This window comes from Pogoniulus pusillus, chromosome 16, assembly GCF_015220805.1.
Source record: "Pogoniulus pusillus isolate bPogPus1 chromosome 16, bPogPus1.pri, whole genome shotgun sequence".
Lineage (NCBI taxonomy): Eukaryota > Metazoa > Chordata > Aves > Piciformes > Lybiidae > Pogoniulus > Pogoniulus pusillus.
The window spans coordinates 1,563,523-1,579,000 of record NC_087279.1 but is presented as its reverse complement, the minus strand read 5'-3'; the positions used below and the strand labels follow the sequence as shown (position 1 = coordinate 1,579,000).

General features: G+C 53.1%; 1 protein-coding gene across 13 annotated transcripts in view; it reads left to right on the top strand.

Moving 5' to 3' along the window:
• ITPR1 (inositol 1,4,5-trisphosphate receptor type 1) overlaps nucleotides 1-15,478 on the top strand; it is a 227,895-nt gene that overhangs the window by 108,677 nt on the left and 103,740 nt on the right. For 8 of the 13 annotated variants that reach the window (XM_064156160.1, XM_064156161.1, XM_064156159.1 and 5 more), the window contains exons 30-38: nucleotides 283-408; nucleotides 1,391-1,591; nucleotides 4,859-5,110; nucleotides 6,217-6,342; nucleotides 7,168-7,296; nucleotides 10,939-10,968; nucleotides 11,843-11,963; nucleotides 13,706-13,890; nucleotides 14,833-14,981. In XM_064156160.1, the coding sequence (XP_064012230.1) occupies nucleotides 283-408; nucleotides 1,391-1,591; nucleotides 4,859-5,110; nucleotides 6,217-6,342; nucleotides 7,168-7,296; nucleotides 10,939-10,968; nucleotides 11,843-11,963; nucleotides 13,706-13,890; nucleotides 14,833-14,981 (1,319 nt within the window). The remainder of the gene's footprint in view (nucleotides 1-282; nucleotides 409-1,390; nucleotides 1,592-4,858; nucleotides 5,111-6,216; nucleotides 6,343-7,167; nucleotides 7,297-10,938; nucleotides 10,969-11,842; nucleotides 11,964-13,705; nucleotides 13,891-14,832; nucleotides 14,982-15,478) is intronic. The other 5 variants (XM_064156162.1, XM_064156157.1, XM_064156158.1 and 2 more) reach the window with 2 other exon arrangements.

Here is a 15,478-nt window from a genome sequence, read left to right as displayed (position 1 = left end):
GCCTGAAAGTGCCTAAAGCACGTTGCTGGCAGCTGGGCCCTGGGCTGTGCAGTTTGAGAGAGGAAACTGCTGTAGTTTCTGTGATGCTCTTGCTTTTTGATGGCCTTTCAAACTGTGAGGCAGGCCAGGCCCTGCTCTCTGTGAACTGGGTGGAGGTTTGGTTGTTTTCCCTTCAGAGAGAGACGTGACAGTTCCCTTGCAGAGATGGGGCTCATCTGCTCCTCACCTGAAAGTGAACTTCAGAGGCTCCTTAACCCCATCTCCTTCCTCATGCACTGGCAGGCTGAAGACACGAGGATGCAGGAGATCATGAAGCTTGCTCATGAGTTTTTGCAGAACTTCTGTGCTGGGAACCAGCAGAACCAGGCCTTGCTGCACAAGCACATAAACCTGTTCCTCAACCCAGGGGTAAGAATGACCTCATGCCATGATTTATTGCTGTTCCTAGCAAGAAGAGAATGGATTGCCCTTGGTGACTGCCTCTGGGCCTCTTCTGATGCGAGTTTGGCTGAAGGGGTTGTGTTCTAAAGCCTCAAAAGCTGGAAAGATCTGTTTTGATTCAAGTCATTTCAGTGCAGAAAGATCGAGAGGCTGAAGTGGACTAAGAATCATAGGTGCATAGAATGGGTTGGGTTGGAGGGGACCTTAAAGCTCACCCAGTTCCAGTCCCCCCCTGTCATGGGCAGGGATGCCTCTCACTAGCACAGGTTGCTCAAGGCAACCTATGCCAGTCTCTCTCCAAGCTCACTCTCAGTAATTTCTTCCTCATCTCCCCTCTCTCAGCTCAGTCTCAGTGTCCCCTCTCCCAGTCACAGCCATTGTCCCTCATCCTGGCACCCACAGCCCCTGTCACAAGTCCCTTCACAGCTTTTCTGTAGCCCCTCAGGAACTGGAAGTCTGCTCTAAGGTCTCCCTGGAGCCCTGAACAGCTCCAACTCTCCCAGCCTGTCCCCTTAGGGGAGGGTCTCCAGTCCCCTGAGCATCTTTGTGGTCTTCTCTGGACCCTCTCCAGCAGCCCCAGGCCCTTCTTGTGCTGAGAGCCCCAGAGCTGGAGGCAGTGCTGCAGGTGAGGTCACAGCAGAGCAGAGGGGCACATCACCCTCCCTGCACTGCTGCTCTCCCTGCTTTAGGTGCAGCCCAGGACATAGCTGCCTGCTGGGTTGCCACTCTGGAGGTGTTGAAGCCAAGCCTGGCTGGGGCACTTAGTGCCATGGTCTGGTTGGTTGGGCAGGGCTGGGTGCTAGGTTGGGCTGGGCGAGCTTGGAGCTCTCTTCCAACCTACTTGATTCTATATTTCTATGTTTTTCTCAGCCCTGGAGCCTGCAGGAGTGTTGAGTTTGGTGGTTTGTATCTTATGATTTCTTCTTTCCTTTCATCCCTTCGCTTTTAGATCCTGGAGGCAGTCACCATGCAGCACATCTTCATGAACAACTTCCAGCTCTGCAGCGAGATCAACGAAAGAGTTGTGCAGCACTTTGTCCACTGCATCGAGACCCACGGCAGGAACGTGCAGTACATCAAGTTCCTGCAGACAATCGTCAAGGCAGAAGGGAAATTCATCAAGAAGTGCCAAGATATGGTAATGGCTGAGGTGAGAGCTGCAGGGATTGGCAGGGTCTGAACAGAAGTTCCCTTCTCATGCCAGTTGGTGAACATGACAAATTGATCCTCTCGCTTCTGGGTCTGCCAAGAAGCTGACAGTGAGCTCTCAGAATGCAAAAAGAGCATGAAGCTAGCAGAAAGCACAGGCTGCTGTGTGACCAGAAGCTGCCTGAGCTCCTCACTCGTAGCTCTGACGACTGCCTGATGAGTGATGCTGCTTAGAAGTTACTTTCTGAGCCTCTACACAGCATCCCCCCAGGGATCAGTGCTGGGCCCAGTCCTGTTCAGTATCCTTATTTATGACCTGGACCAGGGGATCGAGTCCAGCATCAGTAGATTTGCAGGTGACACCAAGCTAGGAGCAGCTGTGGAGCTGTTGGAGGGTAGCAGAGCCCTGCAGAAGGACCTGGCCAGGCTGCATGGGTGGGCAGAGGCCAATGGGATGAGACTGAACAAGGCCAAGGGCAGGGTTCTGCACCTTGGCCACAACAACCCCAAGCAGCACTGCAGTCTGGGGACAGAGTGGCTGAGAGCAGCCAGGCAGAGAGGGAGCTGGGGGTGCTGGGAGAGAGGAGCTGAAGAGGAGGCAGCAGTGCCCAGGTGGGCAGCAGAGCCAATGGCATCCTGGGCTGGCTCAGGAGCAGTGTGGGCAGCAGGACAAGGGAGGTTATTCTGCCCCTGTGCTCAGCACTGCTCAGGCCACCCCTGGAGTGCTGTGTCCAGTTCTGGGCTCCTCCATTGCAGAGAGATGCTGAGGTGCTGGAAGGTGCTTGGAGAAGGGCAGCAAGGCTGGGGAGGGGCCTGGAGCACAGCCCTGTGAGGAGAGGCTGAGGGAGCTGGGGGTGTGCAGCCTGCAGCAGAGGAGGCTCAGGGCAGAGCTCATTGCTGCCTGCAGCTGCCTGCAGGGAGGCTGTAGCCAGGTGGGGTTGGGCTCTGCTGCCAGGCAGCCAGCACCAGAAGAAGGGGACACAGCCTCAAGCTGTGCCAGGGCAGGTCCAGGCTGGATGTTGTTAGGAAGTTGTTGTCAGAGAGAGTGATTGGCACTGGAATGGGCTGCCCAGGGAGGTGGTGGAGTGGCTGTGGCTGGAGGTTTTGCAGCCAAGCCTGGCTGGGGCACTTAGTGCCATGGTCTGGTTGGTTGAGCAGGGCTGGGTGCTGGGTTGGGCTGGGGGAGCTTGGAGCTCTCTTCCAACCTGCCTGATTCTGTGATTCTATCCTTCAGGTGGGTTTTGAAGCAAGTGTACTTTCCTCTGGCTAACCTGTCTGGAAGAGAAATAGCTTCCTGTCAAGGTTGCTGATGGAGGAGAAAACTGTGCCATCAGAGTGGTGTGAGGGGAATTTCTCATCTTCTAGTCTAAGATCACTAATGCAGAAGGAATTTTGTACCGTGAGAATGTTGTGAGGGGAATTTCCTGTCTGGCCAAGATCTCCACCTTCATCAGTTTAAGTGCTGAAAGGGGATAAGTCTCCTAAAATTTCTCTGCAGGTGACTGGGAAATTGAGAATGAGCAGAGAGAGGCAGAAGAAGGAGGAAAATTGTCCCATGACAGTATTTTGAGGGGAATTTCTTGTCTTGGGATGCAAGGTCACGCATCCAGAGGGAAGTTTGTGCCCATGTGGTATTTTGAGAGCTGTTTGCTTTTTGTCTTCCCAAGATGTTCATCTGTTTAAGCACTGAAGGTCTCCAAAAACTCAGGTGTGTAGATGACTGGGAAATGGAGGCCAGACAGGGAGAGGGAAGAGAAAGGTAAATGGATCTCTTGGAGCTGGGTGTGATGGGCTTGGCTTGCGGCTCTGCTGGGATCTCGATTGGCCTTCTCAGCAGGGGGAGCCCAAGGATCAGATTTGGCAAGCTCTGGGCTCTCTGTCGCTGTCTTTCTGGGTTGATCTAAGGGCTTCTGTACTTTATCCTGCAGCTCAGAAATGGGTTTGTGAGCTTCTGGACGTGGAGTGGAGCTTGTGAGGTGCTTCCACAGGGGTCAGCAGCTGCTGAGAAAAGGGAGTTAATTTGGGCTCAGGCTCTGCCTTCAAGGCAGGGAGGTTGGAACTAGCTGATCTTTAAGGTCCCTTCTGAGCCAATATATTCTATGGTTCTGCATTTTCATCTAGCTGTTGGCCACTAACCCTGCGGGAGGACAGCCCCAGACCCCTCTAACTGCATCCTCAGAAGTGCCCAGCCTGGAGCAAATCTCAGTTTGCTCATTCTCCTTCCCTTCGTGGGGTTACAGAAGGTCTGAACTGCTCTGAGGATGTGGCTGGCTGAGTCTCAGGCGTGAAGCTGGTTGGAATCTTTAGTGTGTGACTTGAGTTGTCACTCCCTAGCCTGGGAGAAGCACTGCTGTTTGTTCAGCAGGGTGGAATTCCTGCGCCCAGCATGTCCCCAGGGCATTCCTCTGCCCCAAGCTGTGTGGGAATTCAGAAGTCAGCTGAGGCAAGAGACCTGGCATCCAAAAGCACAACCAGCAGTCACGAGCTGCTTGGCACCACTTCTGTCTAAGCAGGCACTGGGGCTGCCTTTGAAGTCCTTCAGCAGCTCAGAAGTGGTAAATTCTTGAGGGCATCATGTGGTGGCTGAGCCCTCTGTCCAGCAGGGGAGCAGGAGAGGACTGAGTGCTCAACACTGCTCAGGCCACACCTGGAGTGCTGTATCCAGTTTAGACTCTGCCATTCAAGACAGATGTTGAGGTGCTGGGAGGTGTCCAGAGCAAGGCTGGGGAGGGGCCTGAAGCACAGCCCTGTGAGGAGAGGCTGAGGGAGCTGGGGGGGTGCAGCCTGCAGCAGAGGAGGCTCAGGGCAGAGCTCATTGCTGCCTGCAGCTGCCTGCAGGGAGGCTGTAGCCAGGTGGGGTTGGGCTCTGCTGCCAGGCAGCCAGCACCAGAAGAAGGGGACACAGCCTCAAGTTGTGCCAGGGCAGGTTCAGGCTGGATGTTGTTAGGAAGTTGTTGTCAGAGAGAGTGATTGGCACTGGAATGGGCTGCCCAGGGAGGTGGTGGAGTGGCTGTGGCTGGAGGTGTTGCAGCCAAGCCTGGCTGGGGCACTGAGTGCCATGGTCTGGTTGGTTGGGCAGGGCTGGGTGCTAGGTTGGGCTGGCTGAGCTTGGAGCTCTCTCCCAGCCTGGTTGGTTCTGTGAGTGCCCAGTGCTCTGCTGCTCAGTGTCTAAAGAGCAGCTAAATGGGGTTTGCAGCTGCCATGGCCAGAGGGTGCTGTGGGGAGCTGCTGTTTGGTGTGCTGATGGCCTCTCTCTGCCCCTGGGCAGCTGGTGAATGCAGGAGAGGATGTCCTGGTGTTCTACAACGACAGAGCCTCCTTCCAGACTTTGGTGCAGATGATGAGATCCGAGAGGGACCGGATGGATGAGAACAGCCCCTTGATGTACCACATCCACCTGGTAGAGCTGCTGGCTGTGTGCACAGAAGGCAAAAATGTCTACACAGAAATCAAGTGCAACTCCCTGCTGCCTTTGGATGACATTGTCAGGGTAGTAACCCACGAGGACTGCATACCTGAGGTGAGGGCTCTGGGGAGCTGCTGGCCTGGATGTGTTTGATAGGGACATTGGGAGGGAGTTCTTTAGGCATGAAGAAGAGCTCTTCACAACCAGGGTGGTGAAGTACTGGAGCGTGTGGTAGGTGCCAAATCCCTGGAAACACTCGAGGTCTCATTTGGTGGGGCTCTGGGCAGCCTGCTGTAGTTGGAGATGGAGCCAGGCTCTGCTCAGTAATGCCCAGTGAGAGGACAAGGGGCAGTGGGTGGAAGTTGAATCACGGAATTGAGGCATAGGAGGTTGAGGCACAGGAGGTTCCAGGTGAGATTGAGGAAGAATTTTTTCCCTTTGAGGGTGACAGAGCCCTGGCACAGGCTGCCCAGGGGGGCTGTGGAGTCTCCCCCTCTGGAGATAATCAAGAACTGTCTGGGTGCATTCCTGTGTGATCTGCTCTGGTTGATCTTGCTCTGGCAGGGGCTTGGACCAGATGGTATCTGGAGGTCCCTTCCAGCCCCTGCCATTCTCTGATTCCATGGTATCCCTGCTGGCTGCAGGGGTGTTGGACAGCATGTGCATGGAGGGTCCCTTCCAACCCCAGTGCATTTTTTGCTTCTGTGTGCTGGCTTTGTGTGAGGGAGGTTTGATACTGCAGGGCCTGGGAAGGGTTGGTGGTGCAGGTGGACAATCAGCTGGGTAAGCAGAACCGGAGGAGGAATTGTCAGCAACCCCAGTCAGTCTGGATAGCTCAGTGAAATCCTTTTACACTTGATTCCTTGCCCTGCAGATGGGGAGGAGGGGAGAGGTGATGCTGCACTCAGTTGTTCTGTAGGGTTCTGGAGGCAGAGAGGCTTCTGGAGTTTGCTGCTGACCTTCAGCAGATGGTTCTGCAGAACTGGAAGCGATTATTGCGCTGACGTTTAGTCTGCATTAACCCTGCTGTATTTTCTTGGCTGCTGTCTTGCTATTCATGGCATTAAATTTCACCAGGGCTTAAGGAAAAGCAAGAAGCAGCATTACAAGTGATTTATACAGCAGCTCTGCTGAGGCATTAAACTGATTCAGAATCCCAATCAGGTTTGCTTTTGTGATTGTGGATTTGTTTTTCCTCTTTTTTTCTCCTCTCCTTTTAGGTCAAAATCGCCTACATCAACTTCTTGAATCATTGCTACGTGGACACAGAAGTAGAAATGAAAGAGATTTACACCAGCAATCATATGTGGAAGCTGTTTGAGAACTTCCTGCTTGACATCTGTCGGGTAAGGAGTTCTGTATGTAGCAGCTGCATGCCAAAAGCTGCAGAGAACTGAAGAGCAGTGACAGTAAAACATCATCCCTGGAGATGTGCAAGATCAGTCCTGAGGTGACTCTGGGCAGCCCACTCTAGCTGAAAGTGTCCTTGCTACCTGCAGAGGGGGTTGGATGAGATGACCTTTGGGGGTCCCTTCCAGCCCCATGCAGTCTGTGAATGAGCATCAAAATGCATCAAGTCAATTAAGTATCCTCAAGACTGTGCTCCTTCAGCTTGCTCTCTGCTTTCTTGTGCCTGTGGATTTCCTTAGTCATTTCCATGGGACACAGGAATACTTCCCTTTATAAAAGAGAATCCCCCCAACCAAGACACCCCCCTCAGCAAAGCCCCACACCCTGCCCTTCTGGCTAGTGCCTGTTCCTCTCCTGCCACCTGGCTTGCTGACTCTGGCCAGAAGTGAGCTTCTTCCTCAGCAAGAGGCAACATTTCTTGGCAGGTCAGAAGAAATTTTTTCCAAGCTTGGCATTTGTTTGGCCATTTGGCTTTTTGCCTGGGATTCCAAGTATTTCCCCATTACACTTCAGTCCTCCCTACCCTACTGCTTTCCTCTAAGGCACTGTGCTTTTTCCCTCCCTCCTGAACGTGCTGTCTGCCACCACATGAAAGCAGTAACGGTGTTGGGCTCTCGCCTGCGCTGGAAACCCAGGGGTCCCAAGTGTCATCAGCATCACTGTGGCAAGGAATCTGTGCAAAATGAAGAGTTGCAGTCTGTGACATTGACTAACTCACCTTGGCTGAGCTTTTTCTGACCTGAGACTGAATTGTCTTGCAGGCTTGCAATAACACCAGCGACAGGAAGCATGCAGACTCCATCCTGGAGAAGTACGTCACAGAAATAGTGATGAGCATAGTCACCACCTTCTTCAGTTCCCCCTTCTCCGATCAGAGCACCACTCTGCAGGTAGGAAAATGCAGAGGCAGAGTAGCTGGACTTTTGGAAGGTCTTTTCCCACCACAGAGGTGGTGTGAGAAGTGAAAATATGCTGCCAGTGAAATGATTCTTGCTGCTCCGATTCCATATCCCAGTTGCCGAGAGCCTCAGGTTTGTAACGAGGGGGCAGGCACTCGCTCTGTGCCCAAGGTGGCTTTCTGGCTGCAGAAGTGGGAGGGTTTGTAGGTCAGAGGACAGACATTTTCTAGAGAAGCTGAAGCACCAATTACATCTTGAGTAGGCTCAACTCTACTGCTACCAAGACTACACAGGTCTGCTTGTCAGCAGACCCCAGGTGAGAGTATCACACTGCGGGAAGGGAAATGAAGTAGTTGTTGCTGTTGCATTTAAGGGCTCTGCTCATCTTCTTTAGAGTCAAGTACCAGAGGACAGTTGAACAGGATGGTGTAGGCAGGTGGAGAAGAACACCCAAGCTTGTGCTCAGTGCTAGCTTGGCCTGCCAGCTGCCAAGCAGTGGGAGAGCAGTTAGCACAATATCAGGCTGTTCTCTAAAGCACCATGGAGAGGGAAGGTAAAGCCTTGCCACCAAAGTCTTCGGGACAGGAGGAGAGTGATGCATTATAGAGGGTGCAAAAACAAAGGATGTTTTGATAGCAGGATTCTGATGTCCTTTAAACCCAAAACTTCCCCAGGAACTCCAGTGTGAGTAATTCTTTGTCTTGTGCAGAAGTTGGGGAAACTTGGAGAAGAGGCTTAGAAGGTTTGTCAAGTGACCGAGGTAGAGATTTGCACCCCAGAACAGCAGTGTCAGGACTTGGCCCTAATGTGTGTTGCAGCAGAAAGATAACATCATTTCTCTCCTAAAGACCTTGGTGGGAGGAGTGTGGGTGGAGTGGTCAGGTGCCTGGCAGAGCTGGCAGAGCTTGGAGTGCAGTAGTTGTTGAAACTTGATGCAGCCTCATCGTGCCAGAGGCAGCCGCTCGCAGGGTGAACTCCAGCTTCGTACCTGGCAACAGGTTTGGAGGCACCTGGGTCCCAGCAGTGGTCATAAAGGACAGCTGGCAGTTGAGTGGGTCACTGCCTTGTCGAAGAATGGCTGCTGGCCCTTCCCTTTGTGGGGACTGCAGTGCTCCAGGGAAGAGTTCAGGAAGCTGCTGCATGATTGTGCCCCCAGCGAAGGCTTCTCTGCTCGCAGCAGTGCTCCTGTTTTTGCCCTGTGGGCTGCCTGTGTCTCTGCTCTCCTCCAGTCAGGACCTGTTCTCGCCTCGTGTTTGGCTGACTAGTGGCCAGCCTGATCTGCCAACTGTCCAGCCTTGAGCACAGCTCTGCTTCTCTTAGCCCTTGGCAGCCTTCCTTACCCAGACATTTGAGCTCAGACTTGACGGGGTCCTGAGAATCCTGATCTAGTTGGAGATGTCCCTGCTCAGTTCAGGGGGTATGAACAGGATAACCTTTGAAGGTCCCTTCCAACCTGATGCATTCTGTGATAGTCACACTGAAAGCACAGAGCTGTGCCTGAGGTTGGCTCAGAAATTTCAGGTGCCAAGCTGGGCACTGTCTGTGAGAGCCCAGGGAGCTGCTCCAGCTGTGTTTGGGCTGAGTCGTTTTATGGGGCTGTGTCTTCATACAGGCAAGTCTGAGCAGTCCAGCAGCTGATGTGCTCCTCCTGGGCCTTGAAAGTGTCTGCAGTCACTATGCAGACAGGCTGCGTCCTCTGCAGTGCCTCCACAGGCACTCATGGGATCAGTTTGTCAACTTGAGCTCAAGAAATGAGAAGCTGAGCTCAAGTCAGCCTTGTCCCCCAAGGGCTCTGCACTTGTGCCCTCTCTGTCCCTTGGCTGCCATGCCTTTGTTGTCATCTCAGGGTGTGCAGTGCTGGAATCCACTTCCTTACCATCACAGTGGAGACATCTCTTGGTTTGATGTCAGCAGGCTGGTTTAGTTTCTCAACCTCCCTCTGTCTAGCAGGATGAAGCAACTTCACCTCTCTTTTCCATCTCATTGGATAGCTTTTTCTATCTAATCCCAGATTGAGCTTCCCTCTGCCTGTCCATGTGAAGAGCTCTGCTTCTCTTCCTCCTTAGTCACAGATTTGTAGAATGAGTTGGGTTGGGGAGAACCTTAAAGCCCCTCCAGTTCCAGCCCCCTGCCATGGGCAGGGACAGCCTCCCACAACCCAGGCTGCTCAAGGCCTCATCCAGTTTGGCCTTGAACACCTCTAGGGAGGGGACATCCACAGCCTCTCTGGGCAGCCTGTTCCCGTGTCCCACTGCAGTGTCTTCCAGCATCTTTTGCCTGTCAGCACTCTTGCCCATAACCAAGGACCCTCACCTGAGGAATTCAGCCCATTGGACCACCTGACTGGTGTCCATCTCTTCTCAGGGTGGGATTTTCCCTCCCATCTGCCATGCAGCAGAGCAATCTGCAGCCCCTCCTGTCTGATCCAGTGCCCCTCTCTCCAAGGGGAGGTGATGGTTTGCCACTCTCCTTTGCATTCAGTCACTCCCCATGCTTTCTGCTGCACCTTGTCATCTCCTTACTTCCCATGCAAGCCTCTTCTTGTCTCTTGCTCCTTCATGTCATGGCTTGTTGCACTTCAGTTCTGCCTGCTCTGAGTCAGGCCCATCCTGGCTTGCTGAGGGCACACCTCGTACGTCTGCCATGCACTTCAAATAGCCTCAGATTAGGAGAACACAAATCTGTCTTTTCAGAGAACAGCTGCCCAAAACTTTCCCTCTTGCACAAGTACCATTTAATCCTGTTTGCCTCCTAAGGGTGCTGCTGCCCAAGGCTTGCTTTCCTGAGTGGAGCTGGAGCCATGTAGGACATGGAGTCAATTTCTTCCTTGGTTTATTGGAGCAAATGAAATGCCTTTGGAGCTTTTTAAGACTGAAATGTCTTTAAACATGAACTGAAAGGACTATGTGGGTAGCTTCAAATCCAGATATTTCTAATGCCCTTGGAGAATCCTGCTGTCTGCCATGGGTTTGGTGTTTGGCTTGTCTCTAGAAAGGAATCATAGCATGGGTTGGAAGGCACCTCCAGAGCTCATCCAGTCCAATCCCCTGCACTCAGCAGGGACATCCTCCACTAGAGCAGGTTGCTCACAGCCTTGTTGACCCTCACCTTGAGTATCTCCAGGCATGGGGCCTCAACTCCCTCCCTGGACAAGCTGCTGCAGTGTTCTAGCAGCCTCCTGGTGCAGAACTTGTTCTTTACATCCAATCTCATTTTGCCCTCATTTCAAACCACTGCCCTCACCCTGTCCCTGCAGGCCTTTGCAAACAGAATCCCACTGCAGTCTTGTAGCCCCTTCCATGTGCTGGCAGGCTGCTATTAGGTCTGTCTGAAGTTCTCCAGGCTGAACAACCCCAGCTCCTCCTCAGCAGAGGTGCTCCAGCCTTCTGATCACCTTCATGGCCTCCTCTGGACCTGCCCCATCAGGTCCATGTCCCTGCTGTGTTGAGGGCTCCTGAGCTGGGCACAGAGCTGAAGGCTGCTGAGTGTTTGCCTCACAGTGATTGTGGATTCTTGACTGTTTTGATCTGGTACCTTTGGTGATGGCCTGATGTGATGAGTTGATTCCTAGATGTAATTATCTATTACCTTTTGACTTTTTTTCTCCCTAACTCCACTTTTTTTTCTTACTAGCAGGCATTGCTCTTGACCAGAGTCAAAGAGGTATTGTTTCCCTGCTCCCTACCTCTTGTGGGCTTTGCACTGTGGTGTAGTTCCCTTAGCTGGTAGAAGCACTGTGTAGGCAGTAGGCACAGGGTGCTGGGCTGTTCACTCTCACCTGGAAGCTCACCTGGAATGATTCAAATAGTCTTTGCAGGTAAAATAACTGAGTTGTTCTCCTCAGTAATTGCTGCACAACCCCAAACAGACAGTTTTGGTCGCTGTTGTTGGGCTCTTGCAGAGATGAAAGGAGAGAGCTGATGTGTGTTGGAGCAGCTCACTGATCTGGAGCTGAAAATCTCCTTGGGAAATCCAAGTTTAAACCCCACACTTTGATTTTGTCTCCATAGCAGCTCTGGCGTTGACCACTAACTACTACCTGCGCTCCACAGAGCACACACAGGGCTGGTTCTGCAGTAAATGATACCAGCTCAGTGCTGCAAAGGATGAGTTTCCCACTCTGGAGCTGGGCTCTCCTGTAGCCAAGAGCAAAATCCCATTTACATGTGGACTGTTGAGTCAGCTCCTGGTCAGTGTTGAAAGAAGAATCCCTGGGTGCCAGGTTTGCTGATAGCTCTGATGAAACAGGTGGAGATGACTCCTGATTTCCTTGCTTAGTCAAGCTCAATTACCGAGCCTTTCTGCTTTAGAAGTTGTGTATTTAATGTTTCCCTTCCACTCCTCCTTCCCACCCTTGCCATTCAGTGGCTGATGTGTGGCAGATAATCTGTCTACAGCACCAAGTTGCCTAACCAGTGGATGCAGACCAGTTAGAAGCGGCTGGCGTGCAGAGAGCCACGGCTGTGACCAGTGTCACCTCCGGGTGATGCTGCTGCACCTCAGCAGGGTAATGAGTTGGACCTTTCTTGTCTTCCAGACTCGACAGCCTGTGTTTGTCCAGCTGCTGCAGGGTGTGTTCAGAGTGTACCACTGCAACTGGTTAATGCCCAGCCAAAAGGCATCTGTGGAAAGCTGCATCCGGGTCCTCTCAGATGTAGGTAAGAACTGGATCTCAGCAGCAGTAAGCACTGTGGAGGTGGCCAGCCAGCATTTGCTGTGTGCATGCCAGCCTGCCAGGACCAGGGTGCAGCTCACTTCCTGAAGGTGCTACTCAACAACTCAGACACCAGGCTTAGTACAAAGCCAGAGCTGTGCTGGGCTCTTGTCATGGCTGAGCAGGAGGTGGTCACTCTTGTTCAGTGTAACCTGAAGTGCTTCCTCCATCTAAGCCCCAAAACTTCCTGCAGTCCTCTTTTAGCCTGGAGAAGAGCAACCCCAGAGAGAATCTGATCAAGGTTCAGCAAGAGCTAGAGGGTGGGGGGCAAGAGGCTGGGGCCAGGCTCTCCTCAGTGGTGCCCAGGGACATGCCCAGGAGCAGTGGGCACAAACTGGAACCCTTGAGGTTCCATCTGACCAGAAGGAGCAGCTTGTTTGCTGTGAGGGTGCTGGAGGCCTGGAGCAGGCTGCCCAGAGAGGTTGTGGAGTGTCCTTGTGTGGACAGCTGCCAAGGCCAGCTGGGCACTGTGCTGCTGGGCAAGCTGCTAGGGGTGCCCTTGCTGAAGCAGGGGGCTTGGACTGGGTAATCTCCAGAGGTCCCTTCCAATCTCAACCAGGCTGTGACTCTAATCTACAGCACAGAAATAATTTTGTGCTACTCCTCCCTGTAATTTGTTCTGCTTCTAGTAGCAAGAGTAACTTGTGCCGGGTCTAGGGCCAGCATCTGTGTTGGGATGGGAACAGGGAGTGTGTGTGTAAGGACAGACCCTACTTTAAACACAGTAAAAGAGCTCTAAGGTGTGAGAACCTTCAAACATAATACAAACCAGAGGCCTGACCAGAGAATCATAGAACTGTTTTGGTTGGAGGAGACCTAACTGCCAGCCTAAGACCACTATGGCCTGGGTAAGCCCACTGTGACCATTAGAGCACATCCCAAAGTGCTGTGTCCACATGTTCCTTGAACTCCTCCAGGGGCCATTTGCACAGGGCCTGTTCAGTTGCACACAAAGCAGGATGCAGAAGGAAGGTCAAGCAGATCTTGTCCTGTTCTTGAGCTGGGTGTACCACAGGGCTGCAGGAGCCAGCAGTGTGCTCTTGTGGCCAGGAGGGCCAGTGCCATTCTGGGGTATATATTAGAATGGCTGTGACTAGTAGGTTGAGAGAGGTGCTCCTGCCCCCCTGCTCTGCCCTGCTGAGGCCACAGCTGCAGTGCTGTGGCCAGTTCTGGCCCACCCAGTTCAAGAGGGACACAGAACTGCTGGAGAGAGTCCAGCCCAGAGCCACAAAGCTGCTGAAGGGAATGGAACAGCTCTGTTAGGAGCAGAGCCTGAGGGAGCTGGGGCTGTGCTGCTGGGAGAGGAAGAGCTGAGAGGTGACCTCAGCAGTGGCTCTCCATGTGTGCAGGTGAGTGCCAGGAGGCTGCAGCCAAGCTCTGCTGGGTGATGCCCAGTGCCAGGCAAGGGGCAGTGGTGGAAGCTGAGGCATAGGAAGTTTAATTTAAACATGAGGAGGAATTTTTTCCCTGGGTGACAGAACTCAGGAACAGGCTGCTCAGGGGGGCTGTGGAGTCTCCCTCTCTGGAGATACTCAAAGCCTGCCTGGATGTGTTCCTGTGTGATCTGCTCTAGGAGATGCTGCTGTGGCAGGGGTTGGACTGGATGAGCTTTGGAGGTCTCTTCCAGCCCCTGACGTTCTCTGATTCTCCTGATCTGTGATTCTTACCAGCTGTGGTCTGTTGCAGCCAAAAGCAGAGCAATTGCCATCCCTGTGGACTTGGACAGCCAAGTGAACAACCTCTTCCTCAAGTCCCACAACATTGTGCAGAAGACTGCCATGAACTGGAGGATGACAGCCAGGAACGCTGCCCGCAGAGACTCGGTGCTGGCTGCCTCCAGGGATTACAGGAACATCATTGAGAGACTGCAGGTGACTCCCCAGCACCCCTTGCTCCTCTGCTGGGCACTTCCTGCCGTGCCTGCACCAAAGGAGGGAGGATTTCCTGAGGAGAAGAACATTTGCTAATAGAGTTAGTTGCTGGGGAATGCAGTAATGCTGTGGTGAAATGGAGGAAAGCCACTGCAGCAAGGCAGGCAGCTGAGTCTGCACAGCTCCTGGGTGTGGAAGTGCTCATAGTCAGGGTTGGAAGGGACCACAAGGAGCAGCCAGTCCCAACACCCCTGCCATGCCCAGGGACACCCTACCCTAGAGCAGGCTGCACACAGCCTCAGCCAGCCTGGCCTCAAACACCTCCAGCCATGGGGCCTCAACCACCTCCCTGGGCAACCCCTGCCAGCCTCTCAACACTCATGCTGGAGAACTTCCTCCTTACCTCCAGTCTGAATCTCCTCACCTCCAGCTTTGCTCCACTCCCCCCAGTCCTGTCACTGCCTATCCTAGGTGCTGGTGTTTGAAGGTACCTGAAGGATTTTTGTTCCACCATTTGAGTGTCTCACTACGAGGAGGACATTGAGGAGCTGGAGCGTGTCCAGAGAAATGCTTCTGAGTGGTGTGGGGAGCAGGGCTGGTGAGGAGCAGTTGAGTGGTTCCTGGAGTGTAACTAACCTGATCACTATCACAGAGTTTCAGTGCAGCTCTGAATCTGCATTTTTCATGCTCCTGTATCGAGAAAAGCATCTAGAAAGATGTGGGGGGCAGGGCAGGGCAGGGGAGCTGAGTGACCCTGGGGCACTGGTGGGAATTAGAACTTCTCTTAAACGTCCCACCAAGCTCTGTGATCTTACACCTGGTTTATCCAGGCAGGACAGACCCAGTTGTGCTGTGCCTCTTTTCTGCTTTGTGAAATGGGTGACATGGAAGTGTGGCTGGGTTTGAATTCTTGTCTCAAGTTCTGCTCTGCTTCTGTTCCAGGACATCGTATCCGCCTTAGAGGATCGCCTGCGGCCTCTGGTGCAGGCAGAGCTGTCAGTCCTGGTGGATGTTCTTCACAGGCCTGAGCTGCTCTTCCCAGAGAACACAGATGCCAGGAGGAAATGTGAAAGTGGAGGTTTCATCTGCAAGTAAGTTGTCTTCAAACCTGGCTCGTTGGAAGGGAGATTTATGTTCCACTTGCTCTCAGTTTTGCTGTGCTCTATGGATCAGTGCCCAGCTTGGCGTGTCCTTGACACACACTGAAATCAGGCATGGAATGGGTTGGGTTTGAAGGGACCTTAAGATTCATCCAATTCCAACCTCCCTGCCATGGGCAGGGACACCTCCTACCAGCCCAGGTTGCTCAAGGCCTCATCCAGCCTGGCCTTGAACCCCTGCGGGGAGGTTGTGGAGCACTGAAGCACCCAATGTGATCAAAGATCACATCTTTGACCAAAGATCACACTCTGTGCTTCTGCACTCCACAGCTTCCCTGGGCAACCTATGCCAGTGTCTCACCACCCTCACCCTCAAAAATTTCTTCCTCCACAACCCCAGGGATCATTGCTGGGCACAGTCCTGTTCAATATCTTTATTGACCAGGGGTCTGAGTCCAGCATCAGTATGTTTGCAGGTGACACCAAGC